This window comes from Xiphophorus hellerii, chromosome 15 (genome assembly GCF_003331165.1).
Source record: "Xiphophorus hellerii strain 12219 chromosome 15, Xiphophorus_hellerii-4.1, whole genome shotgun sequence".
Taxonomy (NCBI): Eukaryota; Metazoa; Chordata; class Actinopteri; order Cyprinodontiformes; family Poeciliidae; genus Xiphophorus; species Xiphophorus hellerii.
The window spans coordinates 16780113-16799289 of record NC_045686.1 but is presented as its reverse complement, the minus strand read 5'-3'; the positions used below and the strand labels follow the sequence as shown (position 1 = coordinate 16799289).

The following is a 19177-nucleotide window of genomic DNA, read 5'->3' as shown; positions in this document are numbered from 1 at the left end:
AAAGTAGAACACTGCAAGAACTTTAAACACATCTTCAACTGCAAAATGATCAAATGCTGACTAAATCTGGTCTGGTTTGAACAACTCAAGGATAGCAAAGTGAAGGTTTATCAGAATTTCTAACGAGGCTGTGTTTCTTCAAATTCTCAGTGTCATTAACATCCCCTTACTGGTAACTTAAGGGGAACTTAAATGACAGGCATAACCACATAAACCAGCGTATAAGAGCCTATATAATGCTATTTTGATGTGTGAAACATGGAGGAAGAGTGTGAGGTCTTGGAGATACACATTCTGTAAAATGAGAAGTTATCTTGAGGTCCCTCTGCTAGCCTGTGGGCCAGAAACAGCAGCTCACTTTGCTTATGCTTCTGACTGAGTGCAGGCATGTTGTTGTGTTTTTTTTTTTTTGCCTCAGTTGGATCAATGCCACATCGAGTATGGCTTTGTTTTTAAAATTTTTATTTATATATTTATTTTAATAAAACCATATTTTTTCCTTCCACCTCACAACTGTGCTGTGCAGTACTCTGTGTTAGCCTCTCTAAGATACAATTTGAAAAGTTGGCAGTAATGAAACAAAATGTGAAAAGGTTCAAGGGGTGTTGAAACTTCAGCAATGCGGATGCTATTTTTGGAATAGCAGGCATACTGTGGGGTTCAGAGTGTTTTGTTATGGAGCTGGTGTGGGAATTATAAATAGGGGATCCTAGGATTCTGCGTCACTTTTCAGGCTGCTGTCACTGCAGTGTGCAAAAGCCACCGGGTTGCCGCCGCTAGATTGGCTCGAAGACCCCTCTCCTTCTCGGGCTGACCACCGTACCCGCCCCCTTTGCCCCCTCCGCTCTGCAGCTTTGTCCATCCCATGATCCGCTCTTTGTGCGGCAGTAAGGAGGAGGAGACGGTATCTGTGCTACTGTTCGCTCCTGGATGGGGAGGAGCCAGTTGTGGATCGTGTACGCTGCATAAGAGAAAGAGGCGCTGCATAGAGGGGGAAAAAAAGGGTAAGAAAACGCAATTTTTACGCAATGGAAATGATTTAGGTTTGACCCGCTGCGGAGGATAGCATTAGGATGCGCAATCAGATGGGTTTGTTGTTGTTTTCAGCCGAGTCCATGTGGGATGCAATGGAGGTAGAGGTGAATGCGACTGTGCATCGCCTGTTAAACATGCCACTCCCTGCAACAGCACGCTGATGCGCTGGACAAACCCCTTCGTAAATCATTCAAAAAATGTTTATAAAACATGACAATAACTTTGAAATACGCGAGGAGGCTCTGAAGGGCTGATTTTTTGTCGGTGTGCTATTATAACTCATTGTATCTAAAGCTGCACGTCTTGTATAGCCTTTTGCTCACATAGGCCTGGTTAAAGAGAATTTTGGACATAAATTGTATTATTAAATATATCAAAAAGTTTGGAAGGACTGACGCCCTTTTTGTACATTTTCATAATTCAAAACACCTTTTAATAAGAGGCAGTATTTAAACATAATTTCATAAAGTGGTTACTTAATAGCTTGTAAGGCAACATATAACTACAGGCTTTCAGAGTGGAGCTGTGTGTTTTGGTCAGGAATTCCTCTGAAAGCATCAGTGTGTGTGCGGCGTGCGTGTGCGTGCGTGTGTGTGTAGGCTGAGGTCATTCTCATGCTTCTAAAACCCGCATTGCTGCTGTGGGCATCTGTCCAGCACCCAGATATTTTTAAATGCCAACGGGTTTCCCTCTTCTGAGGCTGCAAACGTGGCCCTCAGATTCAAAAGCAACTTCATCATTAACAGGTGTCAAAGAGGAGGAAAGAAAAGAAAAAAAACTGCTGTAAAGAGAGGAGGTCAAGAAAAAAGCCAGAAAACTGTTTCTTCCCCCTTTGAGAGGGTGGCAGGGATTTCTAAATAGCTTCGGGGCAGAATTCAGATTGTGTAACAATCCCATATGTCATTGTCCTTTTGCAACACTTGCAATAACATATGTTCTGTGCATTTAGTATTCAGAGTTGTGCAATTTAAAGACATTATTTCCACAAGCCCCTATGAGAATTTTGCTGTAAGCATGTTACATTATGCATGACCTACAATGGCATTCTGCTTACACAGATGCAGGTGTTTCACGCTCTTGCACTTCTTCAATATATTGTTTTAAATTACCGTAGTCTGTGTTCTTTTGCTTTCAATCAATTCAATCCAATCCAATTCTTAAAAGTAGTAAAGGCATGAGAAGCTTTACGATTAGAACAGATTTGAGGAAAAAAAAATAAAACAGTGGAGTTCTTTTTAAATAATGCTTCACTTTTACTCCTTCTGTCTTTTTTGAGCCTTTAGTCTTTCCTTAGCGAGTGACTTGCAGCTGCATTAGATGTCAATCAGGTGATTTTAATGGAACGTTCAATTCTTCCATCACCGATGGCTGGTTCCACTTCCCCAAAGGCATCGTCTCTCTTGTGTTAAAAGAAAGTTGTTTTTATTTATTTATTTATTTATTTTATTTTGCCTGTAATGTTTTCTGATGAATCATCTCCAATTCTGTGCTGCCTGTTCTGAATCGACATACTGAGTCATATCCAAAAATACAGTAAGAATCCAAACTGCTCTTTTATGTTGTGTAATGATGTGAATAAGTAAAACGTTTCTTTGTAGAGCACCTTTAAAAATAAAAATTACAAACTGCTTCAACACGCAGGAAGTAAAATATAAGTTACATTGTGGCAGTTATGAATTTAGCCTGTTTTAATGAAAAGTAAGTAAACTATGAATTTAGCTGCTGAAACGAGCAAAGGTAGCACAAAACATAAACTGTCGATAATTATTCACCTCTGAGTCAGGTTTGTTCGACAGAAATCAACTAGAGAAGGCAGAAAGAAGAGGTTAGTAGAATCCACTAAATCAACCGATTTACAAACTGAATTGGTCATTACGATGCAGTCAAAACCTGTAGAAATCTTGATCTGTGAATGCATTATGAGCCTAGATTTATTTGAATCTTAATCAGTGTATTTACCAGGAGTTATCTTTCTTTCTTTTTCCTCTTTTCTCTTCACATGTCTCTAACGTCGGATAACAAAGCCTTCAATCCAAGCAACATCAGGAACAGGTAAAGAAAATGTTTCCATTAAAGGAGAATTCTACCCCAGAAAATTGGCCCAGAATGACTTTTTAAAGCATGTCCAAATGAATCTCAAAAACTGATATTTTTTGAAATATCAGTTTTTGAGTATCAAAAACTGAATATCAGTAAGTAAAGTAAATTACTTGCTGATGATTTACTTTAAAAGCGAGTAAATTTGATGTACTTGCTGATTTAAAGAAAAGCCTTTGGCACTTTTAAAACATATTTTTCAGCACACGATGGAAACATTGTAAACATGGAAAAGCATAAAGAGTTTTGGCTTTGACGTTTGTGGTCCTTATTGTCTCTGTAACACTCCCAGTCACGACTGCTGAGAGAAATGTGGAGCAACAGATTGCAATTATATAGTAAGCGTGGCAATCAATGTTTTTTAAATTTTATTATTTTGCTTTTCTTCTTCTTTTTATCCAACCACCGCCCCCAAGTAATACTGCAATTCTTGCTGAGAGTAACATTAATGAGAGGAACAGAAAAACTTCTAAAAGTATTGGGGCTAAAAGAACATCTGGAGCAGGAAAACCCATTATGACTGTGTCTCCCTCTATGAGAGTAACTCAACATGATTCTGGGCCCCGACATGTTTGATTTATGTTCAAAATATTATAGGTTTAGGCACAGCTAACATACTATTATGTTTCGGAAAACATTAATTAGAAAAGTTTTTGTGCCACAGATGTTCTGAGAATAAGAGATGAGGGAATGTGGTGAGTGCCCTCCCCAAACAAAACCTTAGGAAACATTCTAGATTCTAAAACCTGGAATATATTTGCACAGAAGCCCAGAGACTTGCTTGCAGAGCACTAAGTGTGATTATCTAAACAGATGTAGGAAGAGTTCCTAACCATTCAAGGTAAAGGAAAACCATTTATCCGCAGTTCGGCTCTGCTCCCCTGTTTCTGCTTCCCTCAGCTGTCTGAGGAATGGCTCACAGAAAGCAGGGATTTTTTATTTTGTTTTTTATTTTTTATTGTCTGTTCGAAATAAATAGATAAATCTTATATCTGCTTGCTCGTTCTACCCCGTCATCTTCTTAATAACACTTTGAGAAATTGCACTGATACCTGGAAAATGATCATGGCAGCAGAGACCTGGCTAGAATTAAAACCTGAACCTAAAATGCAAAAAAATATATAAGCTGTGACAGTTCCCAAATTTTCTGAATATAGTGATTTGATCTTGAGAGATGATGAATAAAATTTACAACATGCACTTACAGTTCTTAGTAAAAGTTAAAATTGATTAAGTATTTGAAAAGATCTGACTTCCAGCTCATGTTGACACATTTTGTATTCAGTATCAGACATTTCTCAAATGACTATAGTTCAAATTTGCTCGTTTATACATTAAGTAATTACTCACTTGCTTTTTGCATGTGCAAAATGCGTCTGACACAACTTTGCCGAGAAGGGCGCATAGATCCAACAGAAAACATTGCTGATCAAATATTTCTAAGATTAAAATGATAGTAATCTTAATAATATAGACCCAGAAACATATTCACAATGTGTTAACAGAACTGCGCTCTGGTGCTCTTCCTGGTTCATCATTTGTTGTTGCTGTGTGGCGACTGGTCAGATAGTATTTCCGGACTCCGGAAAAACATGCATCTAAAATATCGGCACTAACCATCTGTTTATGGGGCCAACTTTAAGGGAGCATAGTCTTCAACTCAAAATTATATATATATATATATGTATATATATATATATACAGTATATATCCAGGAAGAGCCTGCTGTTCATGGCGATTTTTAGCTTATCCACAGCACTGCTACAGAAATACATATCTAATCTCAGTCGCATTCAGTATCACAGTTAAACATCGGAACGCATATAAAGCAACAGCGTTCCAAAAAGTTTTGATGTAAAACTTTTTTTCGTTGAAGATACAAGATATGTACTTCACCGCAGCTACAGATTCACACAACATGACATAATAGACCTTGAAATAGATGATAACCTTTAATTATCTCAGATTTCATGGCTTATTCCATTGTCCGGTTCAGCGCGGTGCCATGGCGACAGCCATTTTAATTGGTCCAGAGTTTTGTGAATTACATCATTCTGTCTTTGCTCTTTGAGCCTGATTATAAAAGCCCACTGCTGCCTGATGGAGAGAGTGAGTTTTCTTGGCCAGCTCTGCTGCCTTGTCTGCTTTGTCGTCTCTCAGTGCTCTCTGTCAGCTGGTCACAGCTCTCGTCCGTCTGCTCTGTGTGTCTCATTGGCTGTGACCTTATTTCGCAAGTCTTGAGACATAATGATGGGAAGATCATAGTGTGGTGATCCCAAAAACAAGTACTTCAGCTTGAATTGCAGACTTTTCTGGTGTTTTTCTCTATTGCTATCCCACGGGCTATTTGTTGACTGGTTAGGCCTCAACTTGACTACTAAAGGCAATAAATGCACTTTCCGACACCCAAAGTGTGCTGTATCTCTGATGAGCATTTCATACATTAGCTGGGGAATTAATTATACTACCTGCTATAACTTGTATTCAGATATTTATCAATCTGCAGCTTTAAAGAAAAAGGGTTGTATCCTTCCTTGATTTTGTTGACCAACAGCCCACAGCAACAAGTGGAGCTCTATGGCAATCTGTTCTCCACGTAGCAGAGGAAAATTCTGATTATTCCTGCAGTTTCTTTGGCATCTCGTTAAAGTGTCTTTTAAAGAGCAGAATTGATGTGACAGAAAATTGGAAACTGTGACCTTGCTATGTTCCTTATAATCAGTCACCGAGGCCAAGAGCTTTAGAGTTTTGGTGAGAAGAAAAATATCACTGTGGTCACATTTTTTCCATGGAGACCTTCTGGGATGGTTTTGTGAAGCAAACACATCGTATTGAGAGTCCCTTGGATTCACTTTCAGCCTATCCTTCTGCAGAGTAGATGTAACATCTTTGTTGAAAGCTCTTCTGATTTACAGCTTTCGGATTTGTTCTGGTCAGTAATGACTAGTTTAGTCCAGCTTCACAATGTGCAGTTGATGTTTTGGCTGACAAGCCACCTGGCTTTGCATCGTTTGCCTTTGTGTTTCTTAGGCGTTCTTTTGGATGACTTTTGTTTCATATTGTGGTTTAGATCATCATCAGTTCTAAATGTTTTAGAATGTGATGGTGGTTTGCACTACCGTTGCCCATTAGTTTCAATAGTATAAATCAATATACATAAACAACTTGCAGTACAGACTGTGAAAGTCTTAAAAAAGGACTTGAGCAATATAGAATGAGTATAAAATTGCTTAAACTTAAGAAATGTGACAGTTTGTGATGTTTTTTAATTCTAAATTAACTCAGTGATACTAAAATGTGATATGTTGTGCAGATGATGCTCTCACTTGAGATTAGTTTTCATGCTAGTTTTATTTTTTCTTTCTGCAGGGAAAAGGACTGTTGATGCTCCAAAGAAGACCTCAGCTCGAGGTGGTGGACAGTTGAGGGCTAATTTTAACCATGTGAATTTCAGTTCAGGAGGAAGCAGAGGAGGAAACATAAACCACATGATCAGCCCTCTGAAACAGCACCAAATTAGCGATGTCCCCCTCAGGCAGGGATTGCCTCCTCTTCAGCATCTCGTTCTCCATCTCTCCCACTCCTCTTCGCTCAAATAGCAAAATAGCTGTCCAGCTCCAAGACTGTGATCCGTGAGAGCTCTCACTACTCATCCGCCCACACGCAGATTAAACATCCCGCTGCCGCATTCACATCCCGCATCCTGCTCATGGTTGTAGGTCTGCCATCCTCGGCCGCTGCTGCTCCCGCTCCCGCTCAAGGCCCGAAACATGAAGAGGCCCAAGCAACAGACTGGGCCTTTGAGCTTCCTCAACTTTTTCAGCCGCAAGCCAAAATCGGAGCCGAAGCCTGAGAGGTCTGTGGAGCCCCGGCCGAGAGAAGAGGTGCCTATAACTCTGACTCCGAGCACGCATCCAGAGCAGGTGAGGCTGAAGCATGTGAAAAATGTTTGTGGCATTAATAGATATCTATTTAAGCCGGGAACAAATTTTTCTTTTTGTTCAAATGCATCTTCTTCATATTTTTTAAAATATCTTCTAATTTAGGTCTTTAGTTGTTAAAAAATGTCCTTCCATTTCACAATTATGCTATCCTATGTGTTCATCTAACATATAAAATGTCCAAGTTATATTGACAACATTTGAAAAAGTGCTAAGTATAAGAGTAATTCTGCAAATCACTGTAAGGAAGATGTTTAAAGTCTACTGTAGAGATCGAATCTTTGGATTTATCATCAGGTTTATTTCATTCTCATCCAGGTAATTCTCAAACCAATTAGGATGTTTGTTTTGTTTACTGGTCCATCAGTGACCTCAGCCATTTTCTGGTGCTGACCATGGATAGTGTCCAAGGGCAACTGCCAAAACAGATCCCTAGACTAGTAATTAGTTGGTCATTTCTAGAAATGATGTTGCCAAGCAACAATAAACTGAACATGCACTCAGTAGCAGCACAAACAATAAGTATACTGTCTTTGGAACGCATGGTTAGATTTGTAGGTAACACTCTTTATCCTTTTCTCAGGACATCAGCCTCACAGCAGTAGATGCTGGAAAATCAGGAGCTTCTGGAGCAGAGGGAGCAGAAGAATCAAGTTTGCCAACTGCAGCAGAGGTGGGAAAGACCATCACCGCCACAGAGGCTTGTGAGGGCGGGGCCAGCAGCGGCTCCACTGGCGTCCTTTCCCTGTCCTCGTCCAGCCAGGAGCAGCTGCTGGATGAACACCTGGAGGAGTGTCCGCTGTGCCTGCTCAGCCAGCCGCGCTTCAACTTCCCGCGCCTCAGCTCCTGTTCGCATCGGGCGTGCTCCGACTGCCTTCGCCAGTACCTGCGTATCGAGATATCAGAGAGCAGGGTGAGCATCGCGTGCCCGCAGTGCCCTGAAGCGCTGGCACCACTGGATGTCCGCGCCATCCTGGATGACCGGGCACTGCTGGAGAGATTTGAGGAGTTCCAGTTGAGGCGTTTTTTGGCCGCTGACCCAGATACACGCTGGTGCCCGGCACCTGACTGCAGGTGAGAGCAGAGGCCTGACGATCATCACATCAATAATTCCACAATGCATAACTCTCTGAAAAACAACCAAGTGCACACCACGAAAAAAACAAAAACAAAAAATGGCATTGACCTTAACCACACCTGGACTGGAAGCCAACCACATAATTCTGTTTTGTCGTGATTCATTAACTAAACAGCTGAAACTCAGCAATCAGTTTTTTTCTTATATTTCTGTATGTAGAATTCGGAAATGGAAAAGAAGTAGGAGTTTGTTTGTGAATGTGATATGTTATAATTTTCTTGTCCTGATATAGCCATAAAGCTCAAAATAGTCCATGTGGGGAACCTAAAACAAAAACTGCTAGAATTATTTTGACACCACTCCATTAACAACTCTGATCAAAGTTATATAAATATTTTACCCTGGCTCCCATAGGAGGCATAAAGCTCACCGAAAACTTCAGGCAGAGAGGAATTGTTGTTTGGATATTTCTTACCTCAGTGAGGACATAGTTAACAGAGCGCATCACTAGTTGATCTGATTTAACTCTTATCTTTGCAGCTGTTTGAAGGAATCACTGACACTGATCTATTGCTGTGCAGCCTTAATAAGAATAGATGGGTAACAAGATAGGTCCCTACTCAGGAGTATGTTGCATGCTCTGCTCCTGTGTACAGTAGACATTTGTGGTCAGATGCACAGAAGCACTTGGGCTCAGGACTACCACAGGCCTCAGTGCCTGATGAATGAATGGAGAAAAATAATCAATGAGCCTAAAGCATGTGATGCCATTATAAACCACATATAAAACACAACAGAAAAAAGTATTTTTATACAAAAACACTGGTTACAATATATCACTGTTTATTATCGTCTCACAATGTATTTATATTTTATGTTTTGCTTTTTAGCACCCCCATTTTATTATGAAGTACTTTTACAAATTAGGTTCCCAGCATTTTCCAGGTCCTCCAATGTTTCCCACTGAACATTAAAAATCTTTTGGATTATATTCATACCACTGTATATGCTTCATCATTTTTGAGGTTAATCCGCCTGGAGCTCTATAAATCTTTCAGTCACAAACAATGGATCTACACAGTGGGGTTTCCACACATAATGACAGCTTGAGGCAGCCCGTGCTACAGGAAAATATGTCACATTGACAGGCTGCTATTTAAAGAATGCCTAAAGAAAAAGTGAAACAGGCAATTTCGGTATTGCATAAAGTGAACATATTCACATTGTTTGACAGAATAATAGACATTTAGTAAGAACGAAAAGAGCATTATTTAATTATTTATCTGTATAAGTACACATCTAGAAAAAATATAGATATACATACAGAACATTTTTAAATACCAGAAGAAACCATGATGGCAGAAATAATCAGAAAAAGAAAAATACTATCTGCCTAACTCACTGAATTTTAAGAATGATATAAATATAAAGCAGTCTTTTTAAAGAATAGTGATTTATAGTTCAGTTTTAAGTAGATTTTATGACCTACGATCCATGTTTTAGCAATTTATTTTTGTTTGTGCAGATTTTTTTGTTGAAAGCCTGATTCTGCTTTAGTTGGTTTTGTGATTACCACCTCACATAAATCACACATTTATCAAAACATTGACATATATATCTATATATATATTTTTCCTATGAACTAAACCTTCATTTTTAAAAACTCTTTGCATCTTTTAAGATGTGCAAATCCTCAACTACCTCACTCACTCTTATACAGCTGTTCACCATCAGCTTTGTTCAAACAGTTTCTTTTTGGCTTGAGACAATATGCAATTATTGTTGTTACTGATCAAGATCATATTTCATGTACTCCCCTGGAAATTAACTCCATCTGTCCCTTGAGTTGCTATGAAACCATCTCCATCTGAATCTGTGTTTTTCAGACATCCAATGCTCTACATATTGAAAATATGACAAAATAAAATAAATAAATAAAATAATAAATTGATTGATTGATATTCTCAGATGGATTTCTTAATTTATTGTTGCCATGGCATGTAAGGTACAACCTTACATGCCTCAAACTGCTATTACAGATGTGTTATGCTTAATTTAGATGGATTCTGTGTTTTCTTAAACACACTGATGAGCTAGTTGATTGATTTTCACTTCATTCAACATCCTTGCATGGCAACGCATAAAAGATTGCTCTTAGATCCAGGTAATCCAAAAACTGCTGGTTTGTTTGAAGACTGTGATATCTGGATATATTTTATACATGCAGCTAAGATTCAAATTGAGTTTGATACCAAAGTAGGATCATTGCAGGAGTGTGTGGCCTCCAACTTGTTTGATTCAGTCAAACTGGAAAACATCACAGAGCTGAAAATGCCAGCAGGATAAAAAAAAACCGTCTGGCTTTCAAATTGCTCTCATTCCCCAGCATTTGATACATGATCACACACTCTTTTACTTGTCTTCTCATAAAACAGCAAATTCCTCCACAATTTCTTTGAGTCTTTCAACTTAACATCAACATGTTAGGGCAACAAAATGAGGCATGTAGAGTCGGCATTAAATTGCGTCCCTTTCTGAATTATAGTTATGCGGTCATAGCTTACGGCTGTGCAGAGTGTCCCAAGCTGAGCTGCGGCCGTGAGGGATGCGACACAGAGTTCTGCTACCACTGTCGACAGCTGTGGCACCCCAACCAGACGTGCGACCAGGCGCGGCGTCAGCGTGCCCGCCACGCTTCAGGTGGAAATGATGCCTCTGCAATGTATGTCTTCAACGAAGAAACTGGAGGAGGTAAGCTTGGAAACAAATTTACTGTTGAGTCCTTGGTTTAGAAAGGGTGGCAAGAATTTAAAGTTAGGATGTGCCCTCTTCAATTATCGGTTGCTCTGGCAATGATGAGGGAAAAGCTTCAAATGTTGACCAAAAAAATTTAATTGTGGTTCTTTTTCCACATTTCTATGTTTTCTGACTGTAGATTGAAAACAACATCAGACCCATGGACTCATGGACATTTTAGACACACTTATTTGGTAACTACTGTTGTAGATTATGTTCAGGTGTCACAGTGTAAAGTCGTACATCATCTTTATATGCGTCGTAGAAGATCATAAGATAATCCATTCTGAGCTAATGGGATCATTTAAATGTTGAAAGAAAGTACCATGAGAATGGTGCCTTGGGGAAAACCAAATGAGACAAAATAGTCCCAGCTTGCCATGTAAGACCAGAACCAGTTCACCCCACCCAGTTTTCCAATTGATCAATCAGGACACCATAATCAGCTTTGTTTAACTCAGCTCCAAAATTCAGTAAAACCAAGACAGAAGTTTTTGATGCGTCACTATTCAAAAAACCTTAAAGTAAATAAATAAAAACCAATTCCAGTACTGTGGGGTGATTGGAAATGTCTCTGGAAAACCAAATGAGACAAAATAGTCCCAGGCTGAGTACTTATATTAAAAAGGGAGCACATTTTTTGAAGCTGCCTGATATAAATAGATAACAAACAACTTGTAAAATATAATTTATTTCTAAATGTTATACACCTGTAGTGTCATAAAGTTGAAGGCCACTGTAATTAACAGACTTGTTTCCACTACAAAATAAATATGCACTATAGCATAGGCAATTACATAAATGGCTTTTTCTTAAATTTGCTATTTGCTTTATCAGTAGAAAAAGATACAAAGTGAATCTGTTTGTGGTCAGAAAGTAGCTGTATCAAGTTCTTGTTGTCCGTATTTATTCTGTTCCAGATGCAGAGGAGATAAAGGCATGTCCTCGCTGTGGCGCCTACATCATGAAGACTAATGATGGCAGCTGTAACCGCATGAACTGCACTGTGTGTGCCTGTCAGTTCTGCTGGCTGTGTATGCAGGAGATCACTGATGTGCACTACCTCAGGTATTCCTGCTCGCAGTCTTACCGTGTTGTCTCAATATGGGGAACCACTTGCAGCGTATCGTAAGTCTAGCACAACAACAAATTATCACGTGCACAGCTGATTTCAGTGAGTCTTTAACACTGAAATCCCCCTCTGGTGAGAATATTTACATCATACAATTCCTACCAGAGCTTGACAGTTGCACCAGCTTCAGCAGTCCAAGAAGCAGATGTAAGAATTTTTGTTACCTGTCCATAATTTACTGTACGTATACAGAATATTTTATCAGTTGAAATGTTAAAAACTTTCCCCCCACCGAGTGAATAGAAGACCTCATTTGCTCTGGTGTTCAGATGAACTCTATATTGACTCACTATGTTTTTTAGAGGACATCTGGTGCCAGTTGACTGCACTAAGGTCTTTATACAATACGTGTACTGGATTTATCTTTCTTAGTTATACACTACTTTCTGTCGGTCTATCACATAAAATCCAAATAAATAAAATGCATTAAGATTTGTGGTTGTAGTGCAACAAAAACGTGTACAAGTTCAAGGGGTCTGAGTTCTTTTGCAAAGTATACCAGGCAAAATCAATTTAATGGAAATGTCCCAGGAAAATACCCCAGCCCGATGGTTGCTTTTATCACTACTACATTTTATTATGCGCCTCGGCTTTGATGGTAGCTTCACACATTTGCGAGTCTTTATACAATGGGCAATGCTGCAAATACTTTTTTTTTTGACAGATATAATCCAACGTTATGTTTTATTTATTTCCTGATTTTCTCCCAAGCCAGCCGAAACAATTATTATCTGACTAATTTACACTATATTTGAATCTGTTTAAGATGATCTAATGCACGGAGAGAGCTCAGTGAAGTTCATAACTGAAATATAGCTTCCGCTCTGTTATAATGTTTCACATCATAGGCTTGCACAAATCCTCTGATTTACTACAAGTGCCAGCTTTTGTTGCATTAAATTAAGCTCTTCAGTGCTACGAAGTATGCATTATAGGGAGAGGGATTTTAGACTCTATCAATTTGCCATTGTAAGGTACTCTACTATACTGGGAAGAGTAATTACAATAAATACCTCACAGTTTCTATCACAGTAACATTATTTACATATTTTAAAACGAAGCTATCAAATTTGTTTCTTATTGTAGTTCACTTATTCATCAAAAACATCACTTCTAGTAATTATAGTATCTCTCTTTTTCACTTGTTAAGTGCAACTCAAACTCTAGCAGAACATGATGTGATTATATTCTTTTCTTGAAGAATAATTTATGTAGACCATCATCATCATCCTAACAAAAAGATGTGTTTGGAAACACCCAGTTTATGATGAAAAATTAAGCCTCTCAGCATCATTGTAAAAAAAAAAAAAAAAAAAGCTCTATTGGTTTAAACTGAATTTGCAATTGATTTTTCAGTCCTGGAAAGAAGCTGCTGCTAGCTTCCCATCATTCATCCTGCTTAATGCATCAACATATTTCCGTTGTGGTGGGGTCGATTTTAGCGTTACTGAGAAAACATGTGTGGGTGCTGTATAATCTTTTCATCAGTGTACAATTCTTTGACTTAGAGTGGCTGCATGTGTCAGTTCTTTTAAACAAGAAACACTTCTAAAGATCCCCCTGCCCTTCTCCTTCTCCCTCTAACTTGTTTGTCTCTTATATTGCAATTACAGTAAGGTAAATGTTCTGCTGAAGGGTGCAGTCTTAAGGACCGCACAGTGAATCTGCTAGGTCAGTGCAACAGAGAACAATAATAATAGCTCACTATAATTCCCCAAAGTGACTTTTGCTGTTGAGTAACAATTAGATACTGCAAGAAATAGCCCTGAGGTGCAGTTTGTGCCCTTTATGTTGCCACCCCTGAACCTGCAAGCCAATTATTGCTTTAATTACGCAGAAAAGCATTAGTCAGTTAACAATTTCTTCACGTATGATTGCAACATAAAACCAAAGCTGGATTTTAGGCATTAGTAAGATTTAATAACCTGGTCTTTTCTGTAATAAAAACACTTAACCAAAAGTAACATCTCATGTTGAGATAATTCTGGGAGACAAATAAATATAAAAATGGTTAATGGCTATGTAAGCACAGTGAATGAGTAATGAGACATGTCATCTCCAATATTATTATTTTGTTATTTGCTGTGATTTATTGCACTTGTTTCCGTAAGACTAAAACTTTAATATGGCATGCTGTGTTTGAGATATTTCCAGTAAGGGAGATGAAGAAATTGATTGATTTAATATATGTCAGTATAATTGTGCACATCCTGGTTGCCTATTTTATGGAAAATGTACTAATCAACATGGTTTTGTAAATGTATGTTTTTATTTTTCATTTACTGTTGAACAAGACTAATATATTGGAAAAAAACAACAGCAAAAACAGTCTAGGGATTTTATTGATCTTTGTAGGGTCTGCAGGATATAAGAAAAAAAAACAACTATGGGAGGTACCGTCAAGCCATCTAAAGAATCTTAGATGGCTTGAGTTACAACAACATTTAATTTCCTTTTGGGATTAATAGAATATGTTTGAATTGAGCTGAATTGTGTGTGTGTCTTGTGTGTTTCAGTCCCTCAGGATGTACATTTTGGGGGAAGAAGCCATGGTCTCAAACTCGAAAAGTACTGTGGCAGGTGGGCATGTTGCTCGGAGCACCTGTGGTCATCTCCCTTATAGCAGGCATTGCCATCCCAGTCATCATAGTGGGTATACCAATCTACATGGGCCGTAAGGTAAGCAATAATGGCAAAAGCTATTTGTTGACAGGGTCGGGAAAATAAGAATTCAAGCAGTTGTTCAACAACTTATCATACACTTACTACATAACAGTGGTGGTTGAAGAAAAGCTCAGACTGCTTTTTTGTCCTCTTTTGTATTTTGCTAGAGTTTGTTAGTGGATGCGGATAAGTGGTTGCACAGATGGGGAACAACAAGGAACAAATTAAATTTCCATGAGGCAATTTGTTTCTAATTTATTACCTTCCAGGTCCATGGTCGTTGCAAGAAAAACAATATCTCAGGAAGTAAGCACTACTTAACTGTGGCAAGTGGGGTGATGATGTCTGTGTTTGTGTCGCCGGTCATAGCAGCTGTCACAGTGGGTAAGTAAATATGCTTAAAGATAAGTATTAAATTTTATGGTGTGATTGAAATGGGATAGTTGTATATACTGGAAAAAAATATTAAACCTTAAATCTGATAAGTCTAAACAAAGCACTATTTTTATTTGTTTGGTTTTTCCACATCAACTTTGAACTAAACAATAGTTATTATCAGAATGTAGTCGATGTATACTAAATCATTTTTAATCCATACCCCAACTTCAAAAACAACAGCTTAATAATGTGGTTCACAGTAGCCCTATTCATACCTGGATTTATTTGCAATCACAAATAAATCACATGACTACGACTATGTTAGCTGTATAAATTCTCACAAGCTGATGTTTAAATTATTTTCATATCTTCATAATAGTCTTTGCATTGAGTGATCTTCCACTGGAACAAATACTTTAACAAATTAAGCTGCACCAGTTTTCTATCCCTACTTCTGATCCTCTGTCTGCATCCCACCTTCCGATTCCTTATGTTTTTCCATTAACACCTCTTGCATTTTGTGTTGTTGCTGCTGATCAACTTTTATTTTGTTCACCATATTTCCAGCACAAAATGTGGTGTTGTTTTTGCTTTGTGACTGAGACGCACTTAAAATCCAGCACGTTCACTTCTTTCTCTCCTCTCTCCTTTCTCTCTCTCTCTGAATTGTTTGGTTGGCTCGTTTGTTCTCCTACCCTGCTCTCATACTCTTGCTGAGTCAATAGCTACCCAGTGTCCTGGCTGCGTTAATGATGTCCCTTTGTTTATTTGGAGCTCGGCTTTGTGTTCCCAAATTCCTTTCGCACACGGCACTGAGTTGCATAATCACGCAGCATGGCGAAGTTGCTGATCATCGCATTGGGAGGGCCTTGAAAGCACTTTGTTGAAGGTTCTGAAAACAAGTGGGCACAAATCAAACGTAAAAAGTAATTTGACATTTACGGTGTGATTAATTTGCACTGTGCATGTTTGCCTGGCAGTCTGCCCGTCTTTTATTGCTGTTTCAAAGCTGTGTTAGTTTTTTCTGCTAATCTATTAGCTGCAGTTTCATAAAACTACATAAAAGATGAAGAAGAAAAAATCTCCTTTCAGCTTCCAGTTTAGGATTAGAAAGGAATGGCTCCCTCTTGTGTTAGTTTTGTGTAGCTGTTTTAATTGTTGAAAATGATACAAAAATGTATTGCGCTTTTGTTTTTGGTTTTTCATCTTACACTAAGCAATGTTTATTAATGTTTATCAAGTCAAAGTTTATTATCATACCTAAAATCAATTCCTGGAGAATGTTAACTTCCAATTTATCTTTCTTTACATCTTCGCATTGTCCTTGATGGAAGCTAGATTGCTCTAGAATAAAACAATAAACCTGTGTTACACTTCGTAAAATTTTGGTTCTGTAAATAAAAACTTTACTTTATTTCACCTTTTATTTATACAGATTAGCCTCAATGACACGAGCAAGACAGAACTGTCTCTTCTGTAAAATTATTGTAAGATATGCAGAGACCTGCTTTTAGTATGAGTAATCCACAAAATTAATGTTTTAAGAATGTTTACTTACTTTTTATTAGAATTATTTGGAAAACACTGGAGAAAACATGCAAAATCATAAACAAGTTATCCATTATGGAAAGGTGTGGGAATTTAAATGGGAAAACCATAGGTCACATCCAATGTGTTGTATGATGTTCAGATTTTCTGACTTGATTGATAAACCTATTTTGATAATGCTTCACAAATTTAATATTGCATATTTTGTTGTCTTTCAGGTATGGGAGTGCCGCTAATGCTGACGTACGTCTACGGGGTTGTTCCCATGTCGCTCTTTAGAAACGGCTGGTGTCGACCCCAGAGTGACCCTCCTGAAACTAACAAGATACAGCTGGAAGACTTAGCAAGCTGTGAGTGGATGGTGTTTCGCATAGTATATTCACGAATTGTAAATGTTTAGTAACATTCTAACAAGGAAACTTAAGTAAATTCTGCTTGAATTTTATGTGGAAGACCAACACAAAGTAGCATATAATTCCTAATTCCTGCCCTGTCTCATTTAGTTTCAACTTCTCTTATAGATCTTCTATTCTCTCATGTAGTCACTGATCACTGGACGGGCCAGAACAACCCAGCCCTCAGTGACACCAGTGTCCAGGAAGTCAGAGTCAGTGTACAGGAAGTGGGCGTCCTACCAAGTACGAGCACTGTACCCCCAGACTTAGATAGATATGTGGGGGTGGATGAAGCCACAAAACGCCATGGATACACCCAGCAGGACAGCCAGTCTGACTGTGAGGTTGCAAGTGTGCCTGACAGCAGACTATATGAAACACAATTGCCTACTTTTAGGTAAGTATTGAGCATCTTCTGATTAGTATTTTTCAATGCATCTGCAAACAAATTTTTTTTTTTATATGGATTTACAGCAGGGAAGGAACAAATATTGAAGTGTGCGTAGAAATTGAAACCCATCCAAGAGGAGGCCGACAGTCCAGCTTAAGTAGCATGCTGTCAAGCCGAAGCCTGTCGGCTGAGTCTGTGGGACACTCCCAAGATTATCCTTGTGCCTCAGGACTGGACGAAAGACGGGAAGCAGCAGGACTCGGAGAGGACCTTCACAGACGAGAAAAACTTGGAAGGAAAGCACGAGGAATCGAAGAGACATCCTTCCAAGTTATTGAAGCAGTTGACGTATGAGGTCCCTCACATGGCGATTTAAGAAGGTTTAATGAAAATTGACAAATCTGTGAACTGAACTATGTTTGGATGAACTAAGAATCCACAGCCAGGGTCATCTCCTGCTTTTTAAAGCCGTCCCTCCCACCAGATGCCTTCACGCTCCACCCCCTGAGGAATTTGCGGGTTTAAACAGAGCAAATTTAAAAGATGAATGTGTTCAAGTTTATATAAGCATGAGACTGTGACATAGAAAGTAGTGCTACGAACTATAAAGAAGACAAGGAACGCATGACAGCTGACTAGTTCAGAGTTCAGACTGTTTTTCTTTTTTATCCTTACTGAAACAAACTACCTTTCATTCACTATTTTAAAATCTTTTCTTAAAGTCCTCACTTTATTTGGCTGTTCACTTTTAGACCTTACCTCACTACTTCCTCACCCTTTACGACTAATTATACCACAAATGGCATGATTTGTTTTGTGAGAGGGGAGAATCCAACAGCTATCGTCTCAGAAATCAAATTTATATGTTTGACAAGCCATGTTGCAAGAAAAGAAGAACTTTTTTCTATCTGATTAAGTCCTCAGTTGCAGTTAAGACTCGGCTCACAGATGAAATGGACGGCCTGTAACAGATGCATGCTGCAATTATTGAAACACTCTTTGTGCTTACAGTTCATTATTGGAATCAGACATGTTCTGTGGTGATAATGCAGAACACAGGATGTCATAAAAACCAGAACTCACAACTCTAACACATATCCACCGTCTTCCAGAGAAGCAGCAGAGCACATCGACATTTTGCATTCTTTCAGTGCCGCGGTAAGCCTTTGAGAAGTTCAAGCTTTAGAAGACAGAGAGAGAGAGATGTGTTTGTAGTCTTTAAAAATGCTCACTTTAATGCAAAGCCACACAGAAGAAACACCACAGTCTTAACCTTTTGCAGTTTTGTGGCTGTAGAAGCGGCAGCATTTCCTCAATAACCTACACAGATTCTCTGATGGCACCAGTTAGCATAGCTGCAGTAGTGCGCTACCGAAAACAATATACTCCAGTCACCCTCTGAGGTCACCAGAATTACAACAGCAGCATGTCGAAACTGGAACCATCCCCTCCAGATGATTTGTGAGGACTACCTGACTTACATGCACTGCTTAACTTCCAGGGTGTGAAATAATTCTGAACGTGGTCTTGACATGAAAGCCTCTTCTGGGTTGTCGACAGAAACTGAATAAAGATCTCACCTTGAAGGATAAATGCAGTATGTGTGTGTTTCATACAAAGATTTTATGTTTCTTTGGTGGAGTTGGGCTGCTTTGTGTTTCCTTATTAGGTCTTTTATAGACCAAACAGGGGGCAGGTTTTGATGGCTGGCAATCCTGGTTA

The 19177-nt window shown here is 38.7% G+C and overlaps 1 protein-coding gene across 4 annotated transcripts; it reads left to right on the top strand.

Moving 5' to 3' along the window:
• The first annotated feature begins 746 nt into the window (after nucleotides 1–746).
• On the top strand, nucleotides 747–19048 carry LOC116734376 (E3 ubiquitin-protein ligase RNF19A). 4 transcript variants are annotated; one of them, XM_032585728.1, is made up of 11 exons: nucleotides 747–1004; nucleotides 3060–3087; nucleotides 6502–7055; nucleotides 7657–8147; nucleotides 10697–10902; nucleotides 11868–12015; nucleotides 14596–14758; nucleotides 15013–15127; nucleotides 16888–17019; nucleotides 17191–17461; nucleotides 17542–19048. In XM_032585728.1, exons 3-11 carry the CDS (start codon nucleotides 6903–6905, stop codon nucleotides 17807–17809), a joined length of 1947 nt encoding a protein of 648 aa, XP_032441619.1. In that variant the 5' UTR covers nucleotides 747–1004; nucleotides 3060–3087; nucleotides 6502–6902; the 3' UTR covers nucleotides 17810–19048. The 4 variants fall into 4 exon arrangements, with proteins under 4 accessions (XP_032441619.1, XP_032441620.1, XP_032441616.1 ...); XM_032585729.1 differs by having other exon boundaries at nucleotides 750–1004; nucleotides 17212–17461; nucleotides 17539–19048; XM_032585725.1 differs by having other exon boundaries at nucleotides 753–1004; nucleotides 17539–19048.
• The last annotated feature ends 129 nt before the right edge of the window (nucleotides 19049–19177 follow it).